The following is a 22,569-nucleotide window of genomic DNA, read 5'->3' as shown; positions in this document are numbered from 1 at the left end:
AGGTGACCTAAATGCTTATTGAAATACGCTTTTTTTAAATAAGGGAGTTCTAATATTAGAGGACTCATCCAACCTGATTCGGAGACATAACTGTAAAGCCACAGGAATCAAGCACTAGTATTGGCAGATAGACACATAGAGAATGCAGATACAGAGGTGGCCCTTTGATCTGTGACAGAGCTGCAACAGCAATTTAATGGAGTAAGGATAGTCGTTTCAGTAAATGGTGTTAGGACCATTAGTCATCTTTATGCAAAAAAAAAAAAAAACAGAGAGGAAGAAAGAATTTCCCCCCAAACCTCCTACCTTATACAAAGATTAACCCAAAAGGGGTCATAGATGTAGATGTAAAACAAAATTATAAATTTTTGGAAGAAAACAGGAGAAAATCATCATGACAAAGAGTTCTTGGAAATCACCAAAAGCATGATTCATAGAAAAATAAATAAATTGGACTTTATCAAAATTAAAAACTTGGCTCTGTCAAAGACAGTGACGAGAAAAAGAGACAAGCTACAGACTGGGAGAAAATATTCATATGTCCTATATCCAACAAAGAACTTACAGCTAGAATGTAAAATAAATTCTCAAAGCTTAATAAGAAAACAACCCAATTTAAAAATGGCACAGAACTTGAACAGACACTTTACCAGAGAAGATATAAAGGTGTCACAGAGATGTTCGCATCATTAGCCATTGGGGAAATGCAAATTGAAACAATAGTGAGATATCACAATACATCTATTACAATGGCTAAAATACAAAATATTGACACCAGCAAGTGCTGGCAAGGATGTGGAGCAACTGGAACTCATACATTCCTGATGGGAATGCAAAATGGTACAGCTACTTGATTTTCACTTTCTAATAAAGTTAAAACACACTTGCCATTGTGACCCAACTATTCCATCCTGGCTCTTTACCTCTTAGAAATTAAAACTTAAGTTTACACAAAAAACAGTATATGAATGTTGTAACAGCTTCATTTGTGATAGCCAAAGATAGAAACACCCAGATGTCCTTTAACAAGTGAATGAATAAACAGAGTTCATCCATAGAATGGAATACTACTCAACAGTAGAAAGGAATGAACTCTTGATACAGCAACAACCCAGATGCATCTCCGAGACATGCTGAAGTGAGATAAGTGAGAGCTCGAAGGGTATATTCTGTATGATTTCATTTGCTTGATGTTCTCAGAGAGATGAAACTATAATGATGAAAACTGGCTGCCAGGGTTAAGATGGGAGAAAGGTGTGATTTTAAAGGGATAGTTAGCACTAGGGAATTTGGGATGTTTATAGGACTGTGCTGTGTTCCTATATTGGTGGTAGTTATATGGGTCTATACAAGTGTTAAAATTAGTAGAACTGCACTACAAAAGGGAAAAAAGTCAATTTTATAGTCTGATAATTTTTAAAATACAAAAAGAAGGGGTTTTGTTTGTCCCCCCCACCCCAATTTCTGTTACTCAAATAGTAAATTGCCCTGCTTTCTTTTTATCAGTGTCACCAGACTCCTAGTTTCAGGGTCCTTTTTACTGTAATTGCCGAGTGTTATGATCTTGTTTCAAGGCTGTTGCTGTCATGGTTGCCACCAGAGAAGGATCCATCCGCTATTGGCCAAGCCTTGCCGGTGAAGATATCTACACAGAGACCTTTGTAGATTTGGGAGGTGATAAGACTTACAGTTTCCTAACAGCAGTGCAGGTATATGATGGGTATTCTTTCGTATTTATTGGAAAGCTGTGATTTGGCTTGGGTGTGAGAAGTGAATGACTAAAAATTGTTTTGTATAGACCATATACGCCAGAGAGGGATCAAAAAGAGGCAAGAGAAGAATGTAAGGGTCTAGGAATTGAACAGTTGGACAAAGGAAAACCCTTCTCCTAGGACTCTGAAATACCAGTATTGGATCATAGCCTGTGATATTCATTTCTTTCAGATATTTTCTGACAGCGACTTAGAATCCCTTAGACATTATGAAGAATGGCTTGCTAACATACACTCTGCAAATGTACCAAAGAATAAAATGTGATACTTTATTTGTTGAACCTGCAGTATGGTGCACATAGTTTAAAAATCAGAATTGAGAAAACACACAATTAAAAAAAAACAGTTGAAGTTTCTCTATGTAGAATTCATAGTATCACGTATTAGTATCATGTAATAGTATTTATAAGTAAATCATTTAAATAAAATGACACTTTTTTTTCCTTTTAGATTTGTTTTAAGGTACAGATGATAGATGATTTGTTTCTGTATCAAAACATTTTGTGTTAATATTCTTTATCTTAGTTATAGATGCGTAACTTATTTCACAATATTTATTCATAGGGAGGAAGTTTTATTTTGTCCTCTTCGGGAAGCCAGCTGGTTCGGCTGATACCTGATAGTTCAGGAAAGATTCATCAACATATTCTGCCTCAAGGACAAGGCATGCTTTCAGGAATTGGTCGGAAGGTTTCTTCTCTTTTGGGAATTTTATCTCCAAGTAGTGATCTCATCGTAAGTTGATAAAATAATTTTGTTTTACAAGCTTGTTTCTTTGTGAAAGCAGTAAGTAGGACATTTCCTATGAAGTTGGTATTGCATCCATATGAACACTAGTGAATATGAAGTAAAACCTTTGTATTGTGATCAGTTCATACTAACCCTCTCACAAACCCTGTAGCTTTCATATTCTTAGATCATACAGATTCTCTTATAAGTACATTCTTTGAATTAAAACTGTTATATAAAATTACAAATGTGTTTAAGTACCAATTTTGCTGTTTAGACTTAACCAGAAGTGTGTTCTCCACTCTCATGACCAGCTATTCGTGTGGATGACTCCAATCTAGAGATGTTGGCTGGGCTTCTGCCTCAGGCTCTGGGATAGTGAAGGGTGGCGGATGGGACTGAACCTGGAGCATCTACTGTCTTCTGGGGGCTCTGTATTTGTTATCTCGAATAATTATTACAATGAGCTATAACGTAGAGCGCTTTCTCCCCAGTTTGCAGGTGAGGAAATGGCCTCAGTGACATTATGTAAACTGCCTGAGGTTGCATAACTACTCCTTGGCGGATACGTGCTCAGGCCTCTTTGAATTGAAAGCACATTTCCTTCTCACTTTGTTGTTTCCTTCTAATTGCAGTTTGCTCTCATCATCTGCTTTCTTGATGGGCTTTGAACCTAAAACCTAACATGTCTGAAAACAAATTGCTCATATTCCCTCTTCTCTCACATTTGCTACACCAAAAGTGTGGATAAAACTTGTTTCTCGGGGCGCCTGGGTGGCACAGTGGTTAAGCGTCTGCCTTCGGCTCAGGGCGTGATCCCGGCGTTACGGGATCGAGCCCCACATCAGGCTCCTCCGCTATGAGCCTGCTTCTTCCTCTCCCACTCCCCCTGCTTGTGTTCCCTCTCTCGCTGGCTGTCTCTATCTCTGTTGAATAATAAAATCTTAAAAAAAAAAAAAAATTGTTTCTCTTTTGGCCTGTTTATTTCTGTTTATGACCCTGTCACTTTTTTCAGTGACCCCGGTATAAATTCTTCATTGTGTGTGTGTGTCTCCCCTTCTATAGCAAATTATTTACTTACCAGATGCTATAGATTTGACTTCTATCTTGTCTCATTTTCATCCCTATCTTTTGCTTCCATTGTTATGCCCTAATGTGCACTCTCGGTAAATTTCCCCTAAGCTCTTGGTGCCAGTTCATTTTACTCACTGTTGGCTCCTTTATCCCATTGGTGGCCAGATTCGTGGTGACAGGAGAAATGGAGAAAATTAGGGCTTTAACTCAAAACAATTGTGTGCCCAACTAAAAACGTAGTCGTACTTCATAACCAAGTATATATTTGAAAAGGCAAAATAATCTGTCTACATATAACTTGACACATTCATTTTCCTACAACACAGCTCTTGAGTTCAAAAGCCATTGATAATACCTGGTTTACTAGGTTTACAAACTCACATTCAGGACTCTGCTGTATGTCCCTAATTTTTCATTTGAGCATTATTTCTACTTCTTTTCTAGTTATAGTCTACATTCCAATGTAACAGGACTACTTGTTCTCTGAAAGACCTTATAACTTTCCCACAACTGTGCTCTTTGTGGGCTGCCTGCTTTTATATTTCTGCCTATGGAAATCTTACCTTGCTTTCAAGGTCCATTTTAGGATCACTCCTTTCTTCGAATACTAAATAAAGAATTCCGCTAGGATTACTAATGGAATACTTATAAAATATATAACATTTGAATTTTAGAAAAGTAGTTCATTCACATTAGAACTTAAAAATCTATAAACGTAACTTTTTTCTTCTCTCCATACAGCTTTCAAGTGTCCTTTGGGATAAAGAGAGTGCAAGCTTTTATAGCCTGACAAGTTCAAACATCAGTAAATGGGAATTAGATGATTCTTCAGAAAAACAAGCACATAGTTGGGATATAAATAGAGCCCTGAAGGAAAACATTACTGATGCTATTTGGGTAAGGAAAAATAATATTCATCTTTGTAATTAATATTTTTGATTATATGACAATGCTAGTTGCTTTGTTTTATTTATTAGAACACATTTCAGTGCAGTGTAGCTTTTAGCCATTAGATAAGCAGAAATAGGGTGTTCAACCCCTAGAAATAAATATTGGAGCTCAATGATTTACTTAGTAGTTTTTAAAATGCCTATATTATTTATTCAATAACTATTTGAACTGTTCAGTAGGTGCTGGGAATACAAAGGTGAAAAGAAACGATCCTTACACTCATGGAGCTTATGTTATTGATATTTTCATATAGGGATCTGAAAGTAACTACGAAGCTATTAAAGAAGGGGTCAACATTCGGTATTTGGATTTGAAGCAAAACTGGTAAGCAATTAGTTTGTCATCAAGAATATAGGTAGGTAGTTGTTTGGAAAAATAATGTTTATTGTAAAATGATGAGCAGTCTTGCTATCTGGTCTTCTAATGCTGTTCTCATCATACTTTTATACCTTACTAAATGGTTTTGTGTCCTTTTCTAGAGATGCTGGTTCATTTGAGAAATATAGGCAGTTCTCAGCCTTCAGCTGCATATTTGTATATTAGTTGTCTGCCCTAGTTCGAGACTCATCTTTCCTGCTATCATGACTGGAGCTTCTCTTTCTTCACACTAAGAGACGCCCTCCCTGGCTGCTGAGGGTACCCCATGCTGTCGTCCTTCTCTTAGTGGAGATACCAGGCATACTTCTCCAGCGCTTTTGCTTTAGTAAGCCTATGTTTGTGGTGATATTGGAGAAAGGAAGGTGGGGTGAGGTTTTGTCTTGGCAGTACAAGTGAGAACTCATTCAGGGTTTATATTCACAGTGAGTTTCCTCTTAGAGACAATGCTCAAAGTGGTGCTTAAGATTCTAGGTTAGTCTGATAAAGTTAATTTATCCTGTGTTATTATTTAGTTTTAATACTAAAGGTCATATGGAACTTAAAAACCATTTGTGACACGGCTTCCATGAGAAAGTTCATAGTGAGTACAAATATATGACTTGTAATTCTTCAAAACACAATGCACTGGCAGTTAAGAGCAATTTTTATGTGTTTTAGAGTAATTTATTTTATTTGGTAGAAAGAATCTACTTGTTTTTTGGAAGGGTATTGCAGTTCTGCTGTGTAATTTTTCTTAGGCTCTTGAGAATGTCAGTAAGATCCTTTATAGTTTCTTTTTTCTTTTTTTTTTTTTTTAATTTATTTATTTGCCAGAGAGAGAGAGAAAGAGTGCATAAGCAGGGGGAGCAGCAGGCAGAGGGAGAAGCAGACTCCCCACTGGGCAGGAAGCCCGATATGGGACTCGATCCCAGGACCCCGGGATCATGACCCGAGCCCAAGGCAGACACTTAACCAACTGAGCCACCCACGCGTCCCCCTTTATAGTTTCTGAAAACCTTGTATAAACCATCAAAGAGGTAAAAATAAGAGTATATATTTAATTTCCATAAGTGGTTTAATTAAATATAGTTTATCTGTTTTCTTGTATCTTTACCAAACTTTCAGAAATTTAGAACTGCTGCTAGGACACTGCCCTCATGGGCATATGGCGCAGATGTTTCTTCACATAGTTTTCAGAATGGATATGTGGACTGAAAACAACAGAAACATGCCTAAGAATTGCTGGACTGGTTCAGAGCCCGGGCTCCTCTCCCCCATTGTTGTCATGCTAACAAGATGCTCATGGGGCTTGTGAGACATAGCTCTTGTTCTCCTTCTGGACGTCTAGTGATCCGTACAGAGTGTCCGTATCTGCATACGTTTCTTCTGTTTAAGAATAGTGTTTGGGGGCGCCTGGGTAGTGCAGTCGTTAAGCGTCTGCCTTCGGCTCAGGGAGTGATCCCAGCATTCCGGGATCAAGCCCCACATCAGGCTCTTCCACTGGGAGCCTGCTTCTTCCTCTCCCACTCCCCCTGCTTGTGTTCCCTCTCTCACTGGCTGTCTCTATGTCAAATAAATAAATAAAAATCTTAAAAAAAAAAAAAAAGAATAGTGTTTGTCTTCCTGATGCTCACTGATGCTCCTTGATCTTTTGCTCATTTTGGCCAGGTTTGCAACGTAGGCATATATTTTCAGGGACCAGGCTTTTAAGTTCTTTTACTAGATTATTACTGACACAGAGCTCAGATAGCCTCACTTTAGATGTGAAATTAGAATTTTTAAGTCTTAAGTGTATTATCTTATATATACTCCCGTAAAAATTTATGGTTAAATTTTTACTGGTTTGCAAAATTTAGATTATCTACCTATCATCTCTGCTACCTAAAATTGGTTCATGTTTTTTTCAAATGTGAAGGTGTTTTTATAAAGATGTCAAATAAAACTGGTCTAGCATCACTCTCTAAGGAATTCTACTTGTTAGACATGTCTCCATGACTCAGTCGCACCCCTTATCACCCTAATGATACAGTCTTTAGAGTAGCTTCAGTATAGAGCCTTATCATAGGTATAACCAACTCTACCTCCTTCCTTGGTACATTCAAGACCACATTCTCTGGGACCTCACTCGGTTTCTTTTTTTGTTTGTGTTTTTGGCTGTACTTTTCATCTCCGTGACCTGTTTTTTTTATAAGTGGTAGTTTGTACCTGATCCCCTCAGCCATCTCCCTTCTGGCAACTAAGAGTCTTCTTTTGTTTTTCTCTTTGTTCATTTGTTTTGTTTTTAAGATTCCACATATAAGGGAAGTCAGATGGTATTTGTCTTCCTGTGTCTGACTTATTTCACTTAGCATAATACCCTCTAGTTCCATCCATATTGTCACAAATGGCAAGATCTCATTCCTTTTTATGGCTGAGTAATATTCCAGTGTGTGTGTGTGTGTGTGTGTGTGTGTGTGTGTGTGTGTGTGTGTGTACCATATCTTCTTTATCCATTCATTCGTTGATGAGCACTGGCGTTGCTTCCATGTCTCAGCCGTTAAATATAATGCTGCAATAAACATAGGGGTGCGTATATATTTTCAAAGTGGTGTTTTTGTTTTCTTTGGATAAATACCCAGTAGTGGAATTGTTGGATCATACGGTATTTCAATTTCTAATTTTTCGAGAAACCTCCATACTGTTTTCCACAGTGGCTTCACCAGTTTGCATTCCCACCCACTGAGTGTGAGGGCTCCTTTTTTCTCCACATCCTCACCAACACTTGTTAATTCTTGTCCTATTTATTTCAGCCATTCTGATAGGTGTGAGGTGATACCTCACTGTGGTTTTGATTTGCATTTCCCTGACAATTACTGGTGTTGAGCATCTTTTCATGTGTCTGTTAGCCATCTGTATGTCTTCTTTAGAAAAACATCTATTCAGGGCTTCTGCCCATTTTTAAATTGGGTTGCTGGGGGGTTTTTTTGGTGTTGTTGAGTAAGTTCTTTACGTATTTTAGATATTAACCCCTTATCCGATATGTCATTTGTGAAATTCCATTCAGTTGGTTGCCTTTTTGGTTTGTTGATAGTTTCCTTTGCTGTGCAAAAACTTTTTATTTTGGTGTAGCCCCAAGAGTTTGATTTTGCTTTTGTTTGGCTTGCCTAAGGAGACATATCCGTAAATATGTTGTTAAGGCTGATGTCCAAGAGATTACTGCCTGTGTTTTCTTTTAGGAGTTTTATGGTTTCAGATCTCACATTTAGGTCTTTAATCCATTAGTTCCTTTTTATAGCATAACGTTCTTCTGTATCCTGTATTAGCTCTTTAGGTCACTGCCAGTATGTTACAAGTTTGGGCCAGTATTTTTGGATTCCTTTCAGGAGTCGAAGTAGATGCGATAAGCATTCAGGAGCTGGGTGAATATCACAGTGGAAAAAAAAAAATGAGAGCCATGTTAGGATTGCTTGATTTGGAGTGATGTCATATAGTCACTAGCTGGGTTTCTTTTTTTTTTTTTTTCTTGTTTCTTGTTTTTAGTTGTCAGTAGAGGGCGCTTGTCCCCCGTTAATATTTCTGACACTTGAATGAAAGTTGCTAGTAATAAATGCTACTGAATGTTTTGGAGGGGTTGAAATTAGAGACCATTTAATTCTTTGTTGAGGGCAACAATTTTGATAGACTTAAGAGGAACATATAAGCTTTAACATAGAAAAAGGTTTGTTTTTCACATTGAAATTTCTGTAATTGTCGAAATTAAAAACAAAATGTTCCTCTGGACCAAAGTAAGCTTTAAAGAACAGATTAGGCCAGGGTTTGGCAGCCTTTTCTTTGAAGGGCCCCAAACTGACTATTTCAGGCTTTGGGGGCATGTGGTCTTCACTGCAGCTATTCTGCTCTATCAATGATAGCATGAAAGCATCCATGGACAGTACAGAAATGAGTGGACATGCTGTATTCCAGTAAGGCTTTATTTATAAAAACTCACTGGGGTGAGTTTGGCCTGAGGGCTATGCTTTTCCAGTCCTGCATTTGATGATTTGTTGATCTTTTTTTTTTTAAGTCAGATTTATTGAGATGTAGTTTATATACAGTAAAATTCACTTGTTTTAGTGTATAATTTAATGAGTTGACAAACGCAGACTCATTTGATTGTAAGACACAATTCACGATATGGAATAGTTCCATCACCCCCAAAATTCCATCGTGTCCCTTGTAATCAAAACCTCCTTCACTTTCAACCCCTGGCAACTACTGATGTGTTTTCAGTCCCTGTAGCTTTGCCTTTTTCTGAATGCCTTCTAAATGGGATCATACAGTATAAAGCCTTTTGAGACTGGCTTCTTTCACTTAGCATAATGCATTTGATGTTCATTCAGTAGTTTCTTCCTTTTTACAGCTGAGTAGTGGCACACTGTGTAGAATTACCAGGGTCTGGGGGACGCCTGCATGGCTCAGTCGGTTAAATGTCCTGACTCTTGATTTCAGCTCAGGTCATGATCTCAGGGTCATGGGATTGAGCCCCACATTGGGCTCCATGCTCAGCTCAGAGTCTACTTGGGATTCTCTCTCTCCCTCTGCCCCTTTCCCCACTTGCACTCTCTTCTCTCAAATAAAATCTTTAAAAAAAAAAATTACCAGGATTTATCTGTTCAGCAGTTGAAAGATTTGGGCTTCCAGTTTTGGTTAATTATGAATAAAGCCACTGTAACTATTTGCACACAAGTTTTTGTGTGAACATAAGTTTTTATTTTTCTTGGGTAAATATCTAGGAGTGGGATTGCTAGGTCATATGGTTAGTATCTGTTTATGAGAAACTGACAAACTGACTTCCAAGAGGCTGCAGATCTTTCTTTTTCTCTGATTAGTGATGGGCTCCTGATTTTGGCAGCTGCATGGCACCCAGCAGACAATCCATGTCTCATTTATTACTCTCTGATAACAGTAGAGGATAATGGCCACCAAATGTCTGATGCAGTAACCGTAGAAGTCACTCAGTATAATCCACCTTTTCAGGTAAGACTTCTATCTGTAAATTAAATTACAACTGACAGTAACGTACTGAGTTGTTTGTCCTAACCATTGTAGGGTGAAGTTCTTTTGAGAGATTCACCTGAAGGGCTTGGAAATATTTTTAAATAGCTGGTTTTTAGGCATTGCATTTTGTTTGCCATTTTAGACTCATTCCTTTGCACAATCTTAGCTAAAGAGAAATGAGAGTGGAAGCAGCTGACAGCAAGCAGTTGTTTAATATTGTAAATATTATTGAATAATGATGTTCATAAGGAAAAAGCCTTAACTGTAAATTCATTTCATTTAGCCTTATATAGTATAGTATCTATTTTTGTTAAATCCTTAATTCTTAATATGACTAACTACATACTGTAAGGAAATCGTTTAATTTGTCCTTTTATTTCAGACAAACCTAGTTCTGATTATGCAAGAAAAACATGCTCAGTGTTAAGATTTTTCAGGCAATGCAAAAGAGGTGTAAAAAAAAAGTTTCAGAATAAAAACATTATGGAATACCACCTTTAATGTTTTGTTTATAAAATTACTTCTTTAATAACAAACAGTATGTATTTTTAACGTTTGCTGATTTAATTAGATCATATTTCTATCTCTGCTTCTGATTTTATATATGAACAAATTAATTCAATTTTCTTGTGCTCGATATCTTCACAGTGAAGTAAGAACCAAAATGTTCACCAGGGATCACTTATAAAGTATTTGCCAATTTTAAATCAATAGTAAAATAGATTAATCTTTTTATTTCTTTTCTCACGTTTGTTATAGGCTCTTAATTAAAATCTTACCACCATGGAATTTTCAAAGTTTGCTGATTATTTACAACTCGACAAATGATTTCTCTAATTGATGTTTATAAACCTACCCTGTCATAGTTTGTAAATCATCCCAAGGGTAGTGTTGAGGTTTTGACAAGGACAGTCTGAATTATTTTATCATTTTTATGAGATAGTGTATAAAAATATAAATTAAGAAAGTATACAAACAAGTATTTTTGTTTTAATTATCATTACATGTAATCTGACTTTGAATTTTCAGTCTGAAGACTTGATTATGTGTCGGTTGATGGTCCCGAACTTTTCAAATCAGACCGCCTATCTGTATACTGAAAGTGCTGTCTACGTGTGCGCCACAGGAACTGGGAAGTTTTCTCTTCCTCGGGAGAAAATTGTCTTTAATACACAAGGTACAGTATCAGTTTCAGAAAGGATGATTAATGACTCGTTAGTCATTCTTAGCAGTTTTTATTCTTTTTCCCTAAGTGGCATTTTAAGCATGAGCCCTCCAAGTGTTATTGAGACGTTCCGTGCCACAGCAGTAGTAGCTGAAGTCACAGCCCTACTGAAAAACCAAAAGGGTAGTAAAATTCCCAAACTGTTGTATTTATGGGCAAAAATAGTAATGTTTTCCCCCAGAAGATGCCAGGAAGCAAAGAACTGACACTAAGAGACGTAATTGCTTATTCCTAGTTAGACTAACTTATTCTGAGTTGATGTTCTTTAAGTTTGTCCAGACCCCTGGCGAAGAAGAATCCCAGGTGCTGGACTCATGCAAGGGGGCTGGAATGGTGGCACAGGGTGGGGGGAGCAAGCCAGGAGTGAAAAAAAGGCCAAGCAGGCAGTCTAATCAGGACTTTTCAGGCAGAGGGCAAAATCCAAGTGAGGCAACAGGATGGAACCTGCATTTTCTAGTTTCAACACGAGAGCCTTGACTTTGCGTAGGGAGAATGTTATTAGCTGAGAGTTTTTTCCCTTCTCCATTGACATACTTAATAAAGATAGAAAAGAGGACAAGAGGACTCCATTGGATTGAAAAAGCTGTTGTTCTGAGTTTTGCAGAATGAATAATTTTCTTTTTTGGCTTATTATACTCACTGCTGTCTTGCAAGGCTAGTTTTTATTGTCCCCAAGCTGAAGGGCACAGCTGCTATTTCAAATAGCAACAGGTTCCTGACATTTGATCTGGAATTAAAAAGCTGAGTTCAAAGTAGGAGGAATATTGTAAAGTGAAAAAAGAAGTTCTTAGTGTATCAAGATGATTTTCTGCTTAGGGTGGTAGATTTTAGAAAGCATTTTTTTGTTATGGATGTCTGTGTATTTTTCTTTCTTTTAGGAGATAGTATTTTAGGAGCTGGTTCCTGTGGTGGCTTTCCTATCCTTTTTTCTAGAAACAGTGGGTTGGTGTCTATTACTTCAAGGGAAGGTGTGTCCATATTAGCAGAAGACCTTGAAGATTCCCTAGCATCTTCAGTTGCTGGACCCAGCAATGAGGTAATGTGGTTCCATAAGATTTTAACATTTTTATCAGGATATTTCTCACAAATGTTTTAGTTTAACAGTTTTTTTTTTTAATTTTTATTTTTTTAAATAATTTATTATGTTATGTTAGTCACCATACAGTATATCCTTAGTTTTTGATGTAGTGTTCCATGATTCATTATTTGCGTATAACACCCAATGCACCATGCAATATGTGCCCTCCTTAATACCCATCACCGGCCTTTCCCAGTACCCCCCTCCCCAGGCCCTCAGTTTGTTTCCCAGAGTCCATAGTCCCTCATGGTTCATTCCCCCTTCTGTTTACCCCCCCTTCATTCTTCCCTTCCTTCTCCTACCGATCTTCCTATTTCTTATGTTCCATAAATGAGTGAAACCATGTGATAATTGTCTTTCTCTGCTTGACTTATTTCACTTAGCATAATGTCCTCCAGTTCCGTCCATGTTGCTGCAAATGTTGGGTAATCGTTCTTTCTGATGGCTGAGTAATATTCCATTGGATATATGGACCATAACTTCTTAATCCAGTCATCTGTTGAAGGGCATCTCGGCTCCTTCCACAATTTAGCTATTGTGGACAATGCTGCTATGAACATTGGGGTGCATATGGCCCTTCTCTTCACTACATCTGTATCTTTGGGGTAAATACCCAGTAGTGCAATGGCTGGATCATAGGGTAGCTCAATTTTTAACTTTTTAAGGGATCTCCACACTGATTTCCAAAGTGGCTGTACCAACTTGCATTCCCACCAACAGTGAAGAGGGATAACAGTTTTAAAAGAGTTGTGATGAAAACATAATTCTTTTATCTCCCTCATCTCCTCTGTCCTCCTTTCCAGAAGCCGCTTCTTTTTTTTTTTTTTTTAGCTGTTTCTGCTGGTATTTTTCTCCATATTTCTAAGTAATATCATATGTTGCTGTCTCTTAATTCACCAATATCAGACATCTGTTGATTTCCTATTACAGAAGATAAGGATTTAGGGTAACTTACAGCCCTTCCTCTGCCTTTATCATCCCAATATAAATTTCTTTCTTTTAATGACAGTGTGAATATTACTTAAGGTTCACTGAGTCAAGTAATGCACTGATTACATTTCCTTCATTACTCAGCTTTATGTGATTCTTGGAGTGTTTAATGGGCTAATTTTATATTTGCTTTCACTCTTCCTTATATCTGGCCCATCTTCTCACAGCCTCCAGGAGCTCTTTAAATGCTTGTCAGTATGGTTTTCCCCATAGTCAAATCTCTGGAAACTCTGCGTCTGCTGTCATCTTGGAACTTCCCTTTTCATCGTCAAATCCCCACCAGGACCTGTCCCTGTGCCACACACACCAGCTTGCCCGTCTTCTCTCTGCTCTGTCATCTGCCATTCCTTCTGGTTTCCATCGTCATGTGTTGTAGCTGGAATCACAGGCGTTCAGGTGGTTGCACTTCTTGCTGTTGTGGGATGATTTTGACAGGCAGAATGGGATAAAAACTTTTTTTCTGTCATCTTAAAACATGAAATACCGTGGGTTGCCTGGGTAGCTCAGGCAGTTAAGCTGCTGCCTTCAGCTCAGGTCATGATCCTAAGGTCCTACGATTAAGTCCGGCATCAGCATCTGGCTCCCTGCTCAGCGGGGAGCCTGCTTCTCCCTCTGGCGGCCACTCCCTGTGCTTGTGCTCACTCCTTCTCTCCCTCTCTCTCTCTGATTAAAAAAAAAAAAGGAAGAAACAACGAAATACCCTGATCTGGAGATTTGTATCATTTTTTTACAGGAGACTAAAAATATTACCATTTGGGGTAATTTCCACTTGAATAGAATGAGAAATATATAGACTATTTCTATAATTCAAAATTAAAATGACTTGGTAGTTTCAACAGAAAGTAACAATTTTTTTACGTTTGTTCTTTGTAGTCGTGTGATTTTTATAATATTGCCTGCTGTCTTACAAGGCTAGTAGAAGACAGTAGAAGCTGTTTTGTACTTCTGAAGCTGTATTCTACTTCTTTGAAATTTTTTCTAAATCCTTGTTTAAGCTTGAAATCAACCATTATTCTTAGTAATACACATTGAAATGAATTGTATAAGAGCAAACCCCAGATAATTTTACTCACAATATAATCCCTGAATTATATATACCTTTTTAAAAAAAAAGTATGTCGATCCATATTTTCATTTTTGTTTACTTTTATTTTAATTCCAGTGTAGTTAACATACAGTGTTATTCTAGTTTCAGGTGTATAATATGATGATTCAATAATTGTATACATTACTTAGCGCTCATTATGATAAATGTACTCTTAATCCCCTTCACCTGTTTCACCCATCCCCCACTCTCCTCCCCCCTGGTGACCACCAGTTTGTTCTCTGTAGGTAAGAGTCTATATTTTACTTTCTTTTTTTTCTTTATTTACTTTGTTTCCTAAATTCCACAATGAGTGAAATCTTGTGGTGTTTGTCTTTCTCTGACCAACTTATTTCACTTAGCCTTATACTCTCTGGATCCATCCATGCTGTTGCAAGTGGCAAACTTTCATTTTATGGCTGAGTAATATTCCATTGTACGTATATACCACATCTTCTTTATTCATTCATCTATTGATAGACACTTGGGCTGCTTCCATAATCTGGCTATTATAAATAGTGCTGCAGTAACCATAGAGGTTCATAGTATATTTTTGAATTCATATTTTTGTATTCTTTGCGTAAATATCCAGTAGTGGAATTACTAGATCATTTGGTAGTTCTGTTTTTAACTTTTTGAGCAATCTCCATACTGTTTTCCACAGTGGCTGCACCAGTTTGCTTTCCCATCAAGAGTGTACAGTGGTTTCTTTTTCATCCACATCCTCACCAACACTTATTGTTTCTTGTATTTTTGACTTTAGCCGTTCTGACAGGTGTGAGGTGATACCTCATTGTGGTTTTGATTTGCATTTCCCTGATGCTGGGTGATTTTGAGCATTTTTTCATGTGTCAGCCATCTGGATGTCTTCTTTGGAGAAATGTCTGTTCATGTCTTCTCATTTTTTTGGGTTATTTGTCTTTTGCGTGTTGAGTTGTATCAGTTCTTTATATATTTTGGATACTAACCTTTTATCAGATACATCATTTGCAATGAGATTCAGTAGGTTGTCCTTTAGCTTTGTTTCATTTATTGTGCAAAAGCTTTTTATTTTGACGTAGTCCCAGTAGTTTATTTTTGCTTTTGTTTCCTTGGCCTTAGGAGACATATCTAGGAAAATGTTGCCGTGGCCAGTGTCAGAGAAATTATTGCCTTTGCTCTCTTCTAGGATTTTTATGGTTTCAGGTCTCACATTTAAGTCCTTAATTACATTTTGAGTTTATTTTTGTGTATACTGTAAGAAAGTGGTCCAGTTTCATTCTTTTGCATGTAGCTGTCCAGTTTTCACAACGCTGTTGAAGAAATGGTCTTTTTCCCACTGCATAATCTTTCCTCTTGTGTCAGGGATTAACTGATCATAGAATCGTGGGTTTATTTCTGGGCTCTCTAATCTGTTCCATTGATCTCTGTGTTTTCATGCCAGTACCATACTGTTTTGATTACTGCAGCTTTGTGGTATAACTTGGTACCTAGGATTGTGATACTTCCTCCAGTTTTTTATTTTTCAGGATTCCTTTGGTTATATATACCTTTTTGATAAGACTTTTGTTGATCATTTAGTCCATTTTTTTCTTGTTTCAGTAAATGTCTTAAGTAAACTGCTGGTAAAAAGAACATGGTAAACAGCTGTGTGTCTGTGTTGCTGTCATAGGTGGGTCTGGTTTTTAGTCCAATAATTCAGAATATTCTGATACCTTCACCTCTAAATTACAGTTTTTTATTTGACAGAGTATGGTTTTTGAGGCTTCTACAAAGAATGAAACCATAGCCCAGGAGGATAAAACCAAATTGTTAAAAGCTGCATTTCTGCAATACTGCAGGTATGAAAAGTTTTTTAAATTATGGCTTAGTTTATTTTATGTCTGAGGACACATTTTACTGATATATGCTACTTATTTGTTGACTGGTGGGAGCAAGGTGGAGGAATGATGCCACCAAGGAGAAAATGTTTTTCTGAGCTTCAGTGCTTTAATAAACTTACTCTGAACTTGGTAGCCACAAGAGGCTTCCAATTAGTCTAGGAAAAAGCATGGTGTAGCATACCCTCTCCACTTAATGGATAACAGTGTGCTATTAAAAATGGTGATCATGGAAGACAGGCAAATAAGTTCCATACAAAGGTTTATTGATATTATAAAGAAATTAGACTTGGCCTATTCACTGGGTTTTGTTGCGTACCAGATCACCAGAGAACATGATGGCTTGTTTAATACAGCTCATGATTGTGCAGTTTGGCTGTTTGGGGTTAGGCTCAGGTGGCCATTTTATGGTTCCCATCTGGATTCACTGTCAGCCAATAATCAGCTGCTGGCCATCCTAACTAGACTTACTCACATTTCGGGGGCTCTGTTTGGTCAGCTCTCTGCTCACGTGCCCTCTCATCATCTAGCAGGTTACCCTGGCCTTGTTTACATATCTCAGGGTTCCAGGAGTGGCAAGAGAGTAAGCCTCAGTGTACAACTGCTCTTCAAATCTTTGCTTGGGTCATATTTGCCAATATCCCATTGGCCACCACAAGTCACAGGGACGAGCCCCCTCTCCCCCTCTGTGGGAGGGTGCTGATAGGGAGTGTGCATATGGGAGGGGAATGATATTCAGTTTGCCACACTTGCTGACCTAATACTTCTGGTTTTAAGGCAGATTCAGTCACTTGTTTGTCCTAGACATGTATTCTGCGTATCATGTACCTTCCTTAAAAAGTATAGTAAATTCACATTTGAATGAACACTAAGGAAAATTGATATCTAGCCTTTGCTCTGCCCCTAAGTAGCTATGTGAGACTTTGGACAGATTGCATAACATTTCTGGAATTTTGTTTCTTCCTTTGTGAAGTGTTGAGAGGGGTGGCCATTGGACTATATCTTAAGGATCATTAGTTTATCTAGCAGATCTTTGTTTTGAAGTTATATTCAGAGTTTACTACCTCCATATCCTCCAGCTCTCAGCTCATGATCCCATAGTCTCATAGTGGTGTTTGATGCATAGGAGCTCACTCTCACAGAAGGGATATAGCAAGGAAGGTTTTACAATTCTGTGCCAGCCGGGTGCCTGGGTGGCTCAGTCCGTTAAGTGTCTGCCTTTGGCTCAGGTCATGATCCCAGGGTCCTGCAATCGAGCCCTACATCAGACTCCCTGCTCAGTGGGGAGTCTGCTTCTCCCTCTCCCTCTGCTCCTCCCCCTGCTTGTGCACTCTCTCTCTCTCTCTCAAATAATAAAATCTTAAAAAAAAAACCCACACACAATTCTGTGCCATCATAATGATCTACTTAGCTTAGTTTCTCATCCAAAAGAAGGTATCGTTAGACAAGTCTTTTGGTTCTGTTTTTAAAATGTATTTCTCACTTTTGCTCTATTGCGTGATGTTCAGTCTTACTGCCAAGATTTGATTAAAATACTATGGTCGTGTCTTGTACAAGTTTGTCCTTTAACAATTTTGACTGACCTGTGGCATCTCAAAATTTAAAAGATAATGGAGCAAGTCACTGTAGTCTTTGTATTAGTTTCCTGTGGCTGCTGTAACAGATCACTACAAACCGGGTGACTTCATAGAAATTTATCCTGTCACAGTTCTGGAGTCCAGAAGTCCAAAATCAAGGTATCAGCAGGGCCATGCTCCCTCCGAAGGCTCTCAGGAAGAATCTTTGCTTCTCTCCTAGCTTCTGGTGGTTGCTGGTAATCATCAGCATTCCTTAGCTTGCACATGGATCACTCCATTTGTCTCCGTTACCACATGGCCTTCTTCCCTGTGTGTTGTCTGCCTTTACATGCCCTTCTAATAATGACACCAGTCATTGGATTTAGAGCCCACCCTAATTCAGTATAACTTCATCATAACTTAATTGATTATATATGCAAAAACCTTGTTTCCAAATAAGGTCACATTCTGTAGTTCTGGGTGAATGCGGATTTGGAGGGATGCTATTCAGCCCCATATAGTCACTTCTAAATGTTCTGTAGGGGAAGATTGTTAAGCACGAAAAGAATCCCCTGACCTGAAGTCCTGAGAGTATAGTAACCTTAGGAATAGGGTCATGGGTCTCCAGCACAGTTGTGCCTTCAACTTACTCTGTGAGGTTAACAAGTAATCATTTCTGGGGTGGTGTGAGCCTATTAATAGTCTTAAAGAATTAGACTCTTCGCAAATGGAATCATACTTTTAAAGCAGGATTTTGTAACCTCATCACTCTTGACGTTTGAAGTGATGCGATTTTTTGTTGCGAGCTATCCTGGAATGTGTAGCAGCCATAGCGGGCCTCTTCCCACTTGGTGCCAGGAACATCCTCCCCCAACTTGTGACAACCAAAATTATCTTCAGACATTGCCACATGCTCCCTGGGGGTCAAAATTAGTAGATTGCCCTCAAAAATGTTCTGTGTTCAGTTTTTTGCTAAGGTAATATTGCTATTTTTATGGCACGGTTTCTTTGAAATTAATTTTTATATTATTTTGATTTTCACTTGACTCAATATAAATATAAGACCTTTTGCTCATGAGAGTTTTAAGAAACTTACTCTGTTCATTAGAATAGTTAATTATTGATTATCTCGCCATAGTCAACTTTGTATTCCCATAACCTGTAGCATAACCAGGTTTCCAGCTTCAGGTTGGCCTTAAACACTTTTAGGCAGTTTTTTTTGTGTTTCTCTATTTAGTTCCATCTCTTGTTCTACGAAGAGTCCATTTCAATGCTTTTCTAACTCTCCTTCACCTTTTCCATTTCTCTGCCTCTTCTCCCATACCTAGCAGAGGACTCATCCTCTTACTTCACAGAGATAATAGAAGCCATCAGATAGCAACTCCCTGGTTACCTGCGTCTCAGCTACTTTTCCTCTTCCGCTCCCTATAAAGTAGGAAGGGGTGTTCTTTCTAAGAAGAATCCTTGTCTTTTTTGGTTGTTTTAAAGATTTTATTTCTATGTTTAGAGAGTTTGTGCGCGAGCGAGCCGGGGGGGGGGGCAGAGGGAGAGAGAGAGAGAGAGAGAGAAAATCTTAAGCAGATTCCCTTCTGAGCGTAGAGCCTGACATGGGGTTCGATCCCACAACTCTGAGATCATGACCTGAGCCGAAATCAAGAGTTGGGTGCTTAACCAACTGAGCCACCCAGGCGCCCCTCTTTGTCCTTGTTTTGAATACCAGTTTCCTGCTTTCCTGAGCTATATTCTTTGTTACTCCTCTCCTGTATCTTTGATCTCTCTTGTGCTGGCTTCTTCTCACCAGCCATTAATCATATTTAATATGTCATTTAAAAAAAAAAAACCCAGGGGCAGGGCGCCTGGGTGGCATAGTCAGTTAAGTGTCTGACTCTGAGTTTCAGCTCAGGGATCGTGACCTCAGGGTTGTGATATGGAGCCCCCTGTTGAGCTCCAGGCTCCGTGCTGAGTCTGCTTGGGTTTCTCCCTCTCCCTGACCCTCCCCCCACTGTGATCTCTTTCTCTGTCTCTAAAATAAATAAATCTTTAAAAAATCTCTCTCTAAAATAAATAAATCGTAAAAAAAAGTAAAAAACTAGTCTTTGACTTTGTGTCCCCCTTTGATCGACCACCCCTTTTGTTTGTTCCTGTTTATAACTAAACTGCCTAAAAAGTTGTCTACCTTTGCTGTTGTCTATCGTAATTTTTCTCTCTCTACTCCCTGCCTGATTTTCTTCTCCTTCCTTGATTTCATTTGCCAAAGAAACACAGATCTACCATGCTCTAGGCCATTATATACAAATGAAGAATGTTCCAGAGCAGTTGTATATTCCATAGGCATCTCAGTTTCAACATACCCACAGTCCTGCTTGTCTTCTCCAAAGCTTATTCTTTCTTTTTTACCCCCTGTTCCTGCCACTGGTAAAAATGTCCTACCATAATCCATTCAGTTGCAAAGCAAAAATATATCATATCCAAGCAGTTGCCGATATTTAACTCATATCTCTTTTCTTCTCAAACCTGTCTACTTGTGTCCATTCTCCTTTCAGCTACTGCTAGTGGAGACTCCCTTCTTCTCTTGTCTGGATTTCTTCAATAACTGGGTTTTTCTCCCTCCTGTCCAATCCCCTATTTCCATGTCATAAAATGATCTTTTGGGAAAATAGAACAGACCGTGACACTTTCTTCTTAGTACCTAAGAAGTGCTTACAACTCCATAACATGGTGTGTGAGGTTTTATGTACTCTATCCTTTGATTGGTGGTGTTCCTGAGAATCTGCCCTGGAAACCGTCTTCCCTCTTTCTTCCCTGGATGATCTCATTCTACCCATGACTTCAGTTCTTTGCTAAGATACGGACATACTCACTCACAGGTGTGACGTGTGCTCTCTGCCACCGTGTACCCCTCCCCATGGTCCCCTCAGCCTCGCTGCTCCTCTTCCTTAACTGTAGGCCTCTGCTTTATCCATCTCTTCCTCCAGGAAGTTTTCCCTGCCCCTTGGTTTCCCTTCTGTGTGCTCTGTAGCAAGAGTTCTGTTCTTTTCCTGTCACAGTGTACATGTAACTACTTGTTTAACTCTCTGGCTCCTTGTGACTCTGTGTCCTTTGTGAAGTCTCAGAGTGTTTTTAATGTTCTGTCATTCTGCCTCCAGTGCCTAGGATATTGTAAGCACTCAGCATGTATTTGTTGAATAAATGCGTAATAGTTGTGTCCCTTTTAAATAAATGTTATTAAAAGTAGTTAACTTTTGGACACCTGGGTGGCTCAGTCAGTTGAGCCACGCAGGCTCAGTCTTGGTTTCTGTTCAGGTCGTGATCTCACTGGTGGTGAGATTGAGCCCCATGTGGGGCTCCACGCTCAGTGGGAAGTCGGCTTAAGATTCTCTCCTGCCCTTCCCCTGGTATGCCTGTTCTCTCTCTCTCTTTCTCTCTCTCAAATAAATCAATCTTTTTTTTTCGACAGAGAGTGGGAGAGAGAGTGAAAGAGCACAAGCAAGGGGAGGGGCAGGGGGAGAAGCAGACTCTCCATTGAGCAGGGAGCCCGATGTGGGACTCCATCTCAGGACCCCAGGATCATGACCTGAGCCGAAGGCAGACGCTTAACCAACTGAGCCATCCAGGTGCCCCATAAATCAATCTTTTTTTAGAAAAAGATAACTTTGGACTCAAATAGGGGACTTTCATAGTTAACTTTTTCTTTTTTAAAAGATTTTATTTATTTATTTGAGAGAGAGAGTGAGCACGAGAGAGAGAGAGCACACATGCATGTGCGTGCCCACGCGCAAGCGAGCACCAGAGGGAGAGAGAGAAGCAGATTCCCCACTGAGCAGAGAGCCCGATGAGGGGCTCCATCCCAGGATCCCAAGATCATGACCTGAACTGAAGGCAGATGCTTAATCGGCTGAGCCACTCAGGCACCCCCACAGTTAACTTCTTCATGGTGAATTTTGAAAATGGTTTGCCTCCTTTAATACTTTATTTTCCAATTTTATTTCAGAAAAGATCTAGGTCATGCTCAAATGATGGTTGATGAGCTCTTCTCCTCCCACTCTGATTTGGATTCCGATTGTGAGCTAGACAGAGCTGTTACCCAAATCAGTGTGGACCTGGTGGATGACTACCCAGCCTCTGACCCACGATGGGCTGAGTCTGTCCCTGAGGGTAAGAACTTCTACTTTTCATATTATGAAGTAATCTATTTTGAGAATATTCTTGTTCTTTTATTAAAGCATCTCTCGAAGCATGTTTTTTTAGTTTTTGAAGCAGGTATTAATATACTATTTTTTAAAAGATTATAACTTAACCTTATAGTAGATTTTGAAAAGGGCTCAGAACAGATCTGCATGATAAAAACTGAAGGAATATTGGAGCAAATCCTGCTTGTTCTACGGGAAGCAGATTAATTGGCCCTACGTAGCTTTCTCACCATTTTATTTCTAAAAGGAAATTGGTAGCATAGGTAAGCATTTGGCACCTATTTCTTATCTCCCAAATTAAATGATAATTTTGGCATAATCACTGTATTTGCCTAATAGAACATTTCCCTAAGAGTGGCAATGAGCAAATCTCAGTGTAAAGAAGTGGGCATATCATGTCTCTGCCCTGTGCTTTCCTTTCTGCCCTGGGTCCTTTCTGCCCTTTCTGTCCTTCTTAAACTTCCACCCCAGCATAACAGGATTTGGTGTTCCCAGGTACCAGCAAACTGTCTCAGATGTCCATTTCTCTCTCTAATTTCCTATTTAGCAAGTTTGCTAAGCCTCATTAGAGGGTTAGGAAGGAAACATCAGTGCTTACCTTATTTTCTTTGACTTTATTTTGAGTTGGCAATCTTCGAATGATATAAATGATTAAGCTAATAATAACAGGGTTTGTGTTTTGAATAAA

The 22,569-nt window shown here is 38.7% G+C and overlaps 1 protein-coding gene across 2 annotated transcripts in view; it reads left to right on the top strand.

The window, feature by feature from the left end:
* NUP133 (nucleoporin 133) overlaps nt 1-22,569 on the top strand; it is a 58,439-nt gene that overhangs the window by 6,899 nt on the left and 28,971 nt on the right. For both annotated transcript variants that reach the window (XM_057308548.1, XM_026504221.4), the window contains exons 5-13: nt 1,575-1,709; nt 2,337-2,507; nt 4,317-4,472; nt 4,780-4,850; nt 9,731-9,878; nt 10,929-11,076; nt 12,003-12,160; nt 16,005-16,096; nt 21,683-21,846. In XM_057308548.1, the coding sequence (XP_057164531.1) occupies nt 1,575-1,709; nt 2,337-2,507; nt 4,317-4,472; nt 4,780-4,850; nt 9,731-9,878; nt 10,929-11,076; nt 12,003-12,160; nt 16,005-16,096; nt 21,683-21,846 (1,243 nt within the window). The remainder of the gene's footprint in view (nt 1-1,574; nt 1,710-2,336; nt 2,508-4,316; nt 4,473-4,779; nt 4,851-9,730; nt 9,879-10,928; nt 11,077-12,002; nt 12,161-16,004; nt 16,097-21,682; nt 21,847-22,569) is intronic.

This window comes from Ursus arctos, unplaced genomic scaffold (genome assembly GCF_023065955.2).
Source record: "Ursus arctos isolate Adak ecotype North America unplaced genomic scaffold, UrsArc2.0 scaffold_7, whole genome shotgun sequence".
NCBI classification, from domain to species: Eukaryota; Metazoa; Chordata; class Mammalia; order Carnivora; family Ursidae; genus Ursus; species Ursus arctos.
The sequence above is the reverse complement of the archived record's forward strand: the minus strand, read 5'-3'. Positions and strand labels throughout refer to the sequence as shown.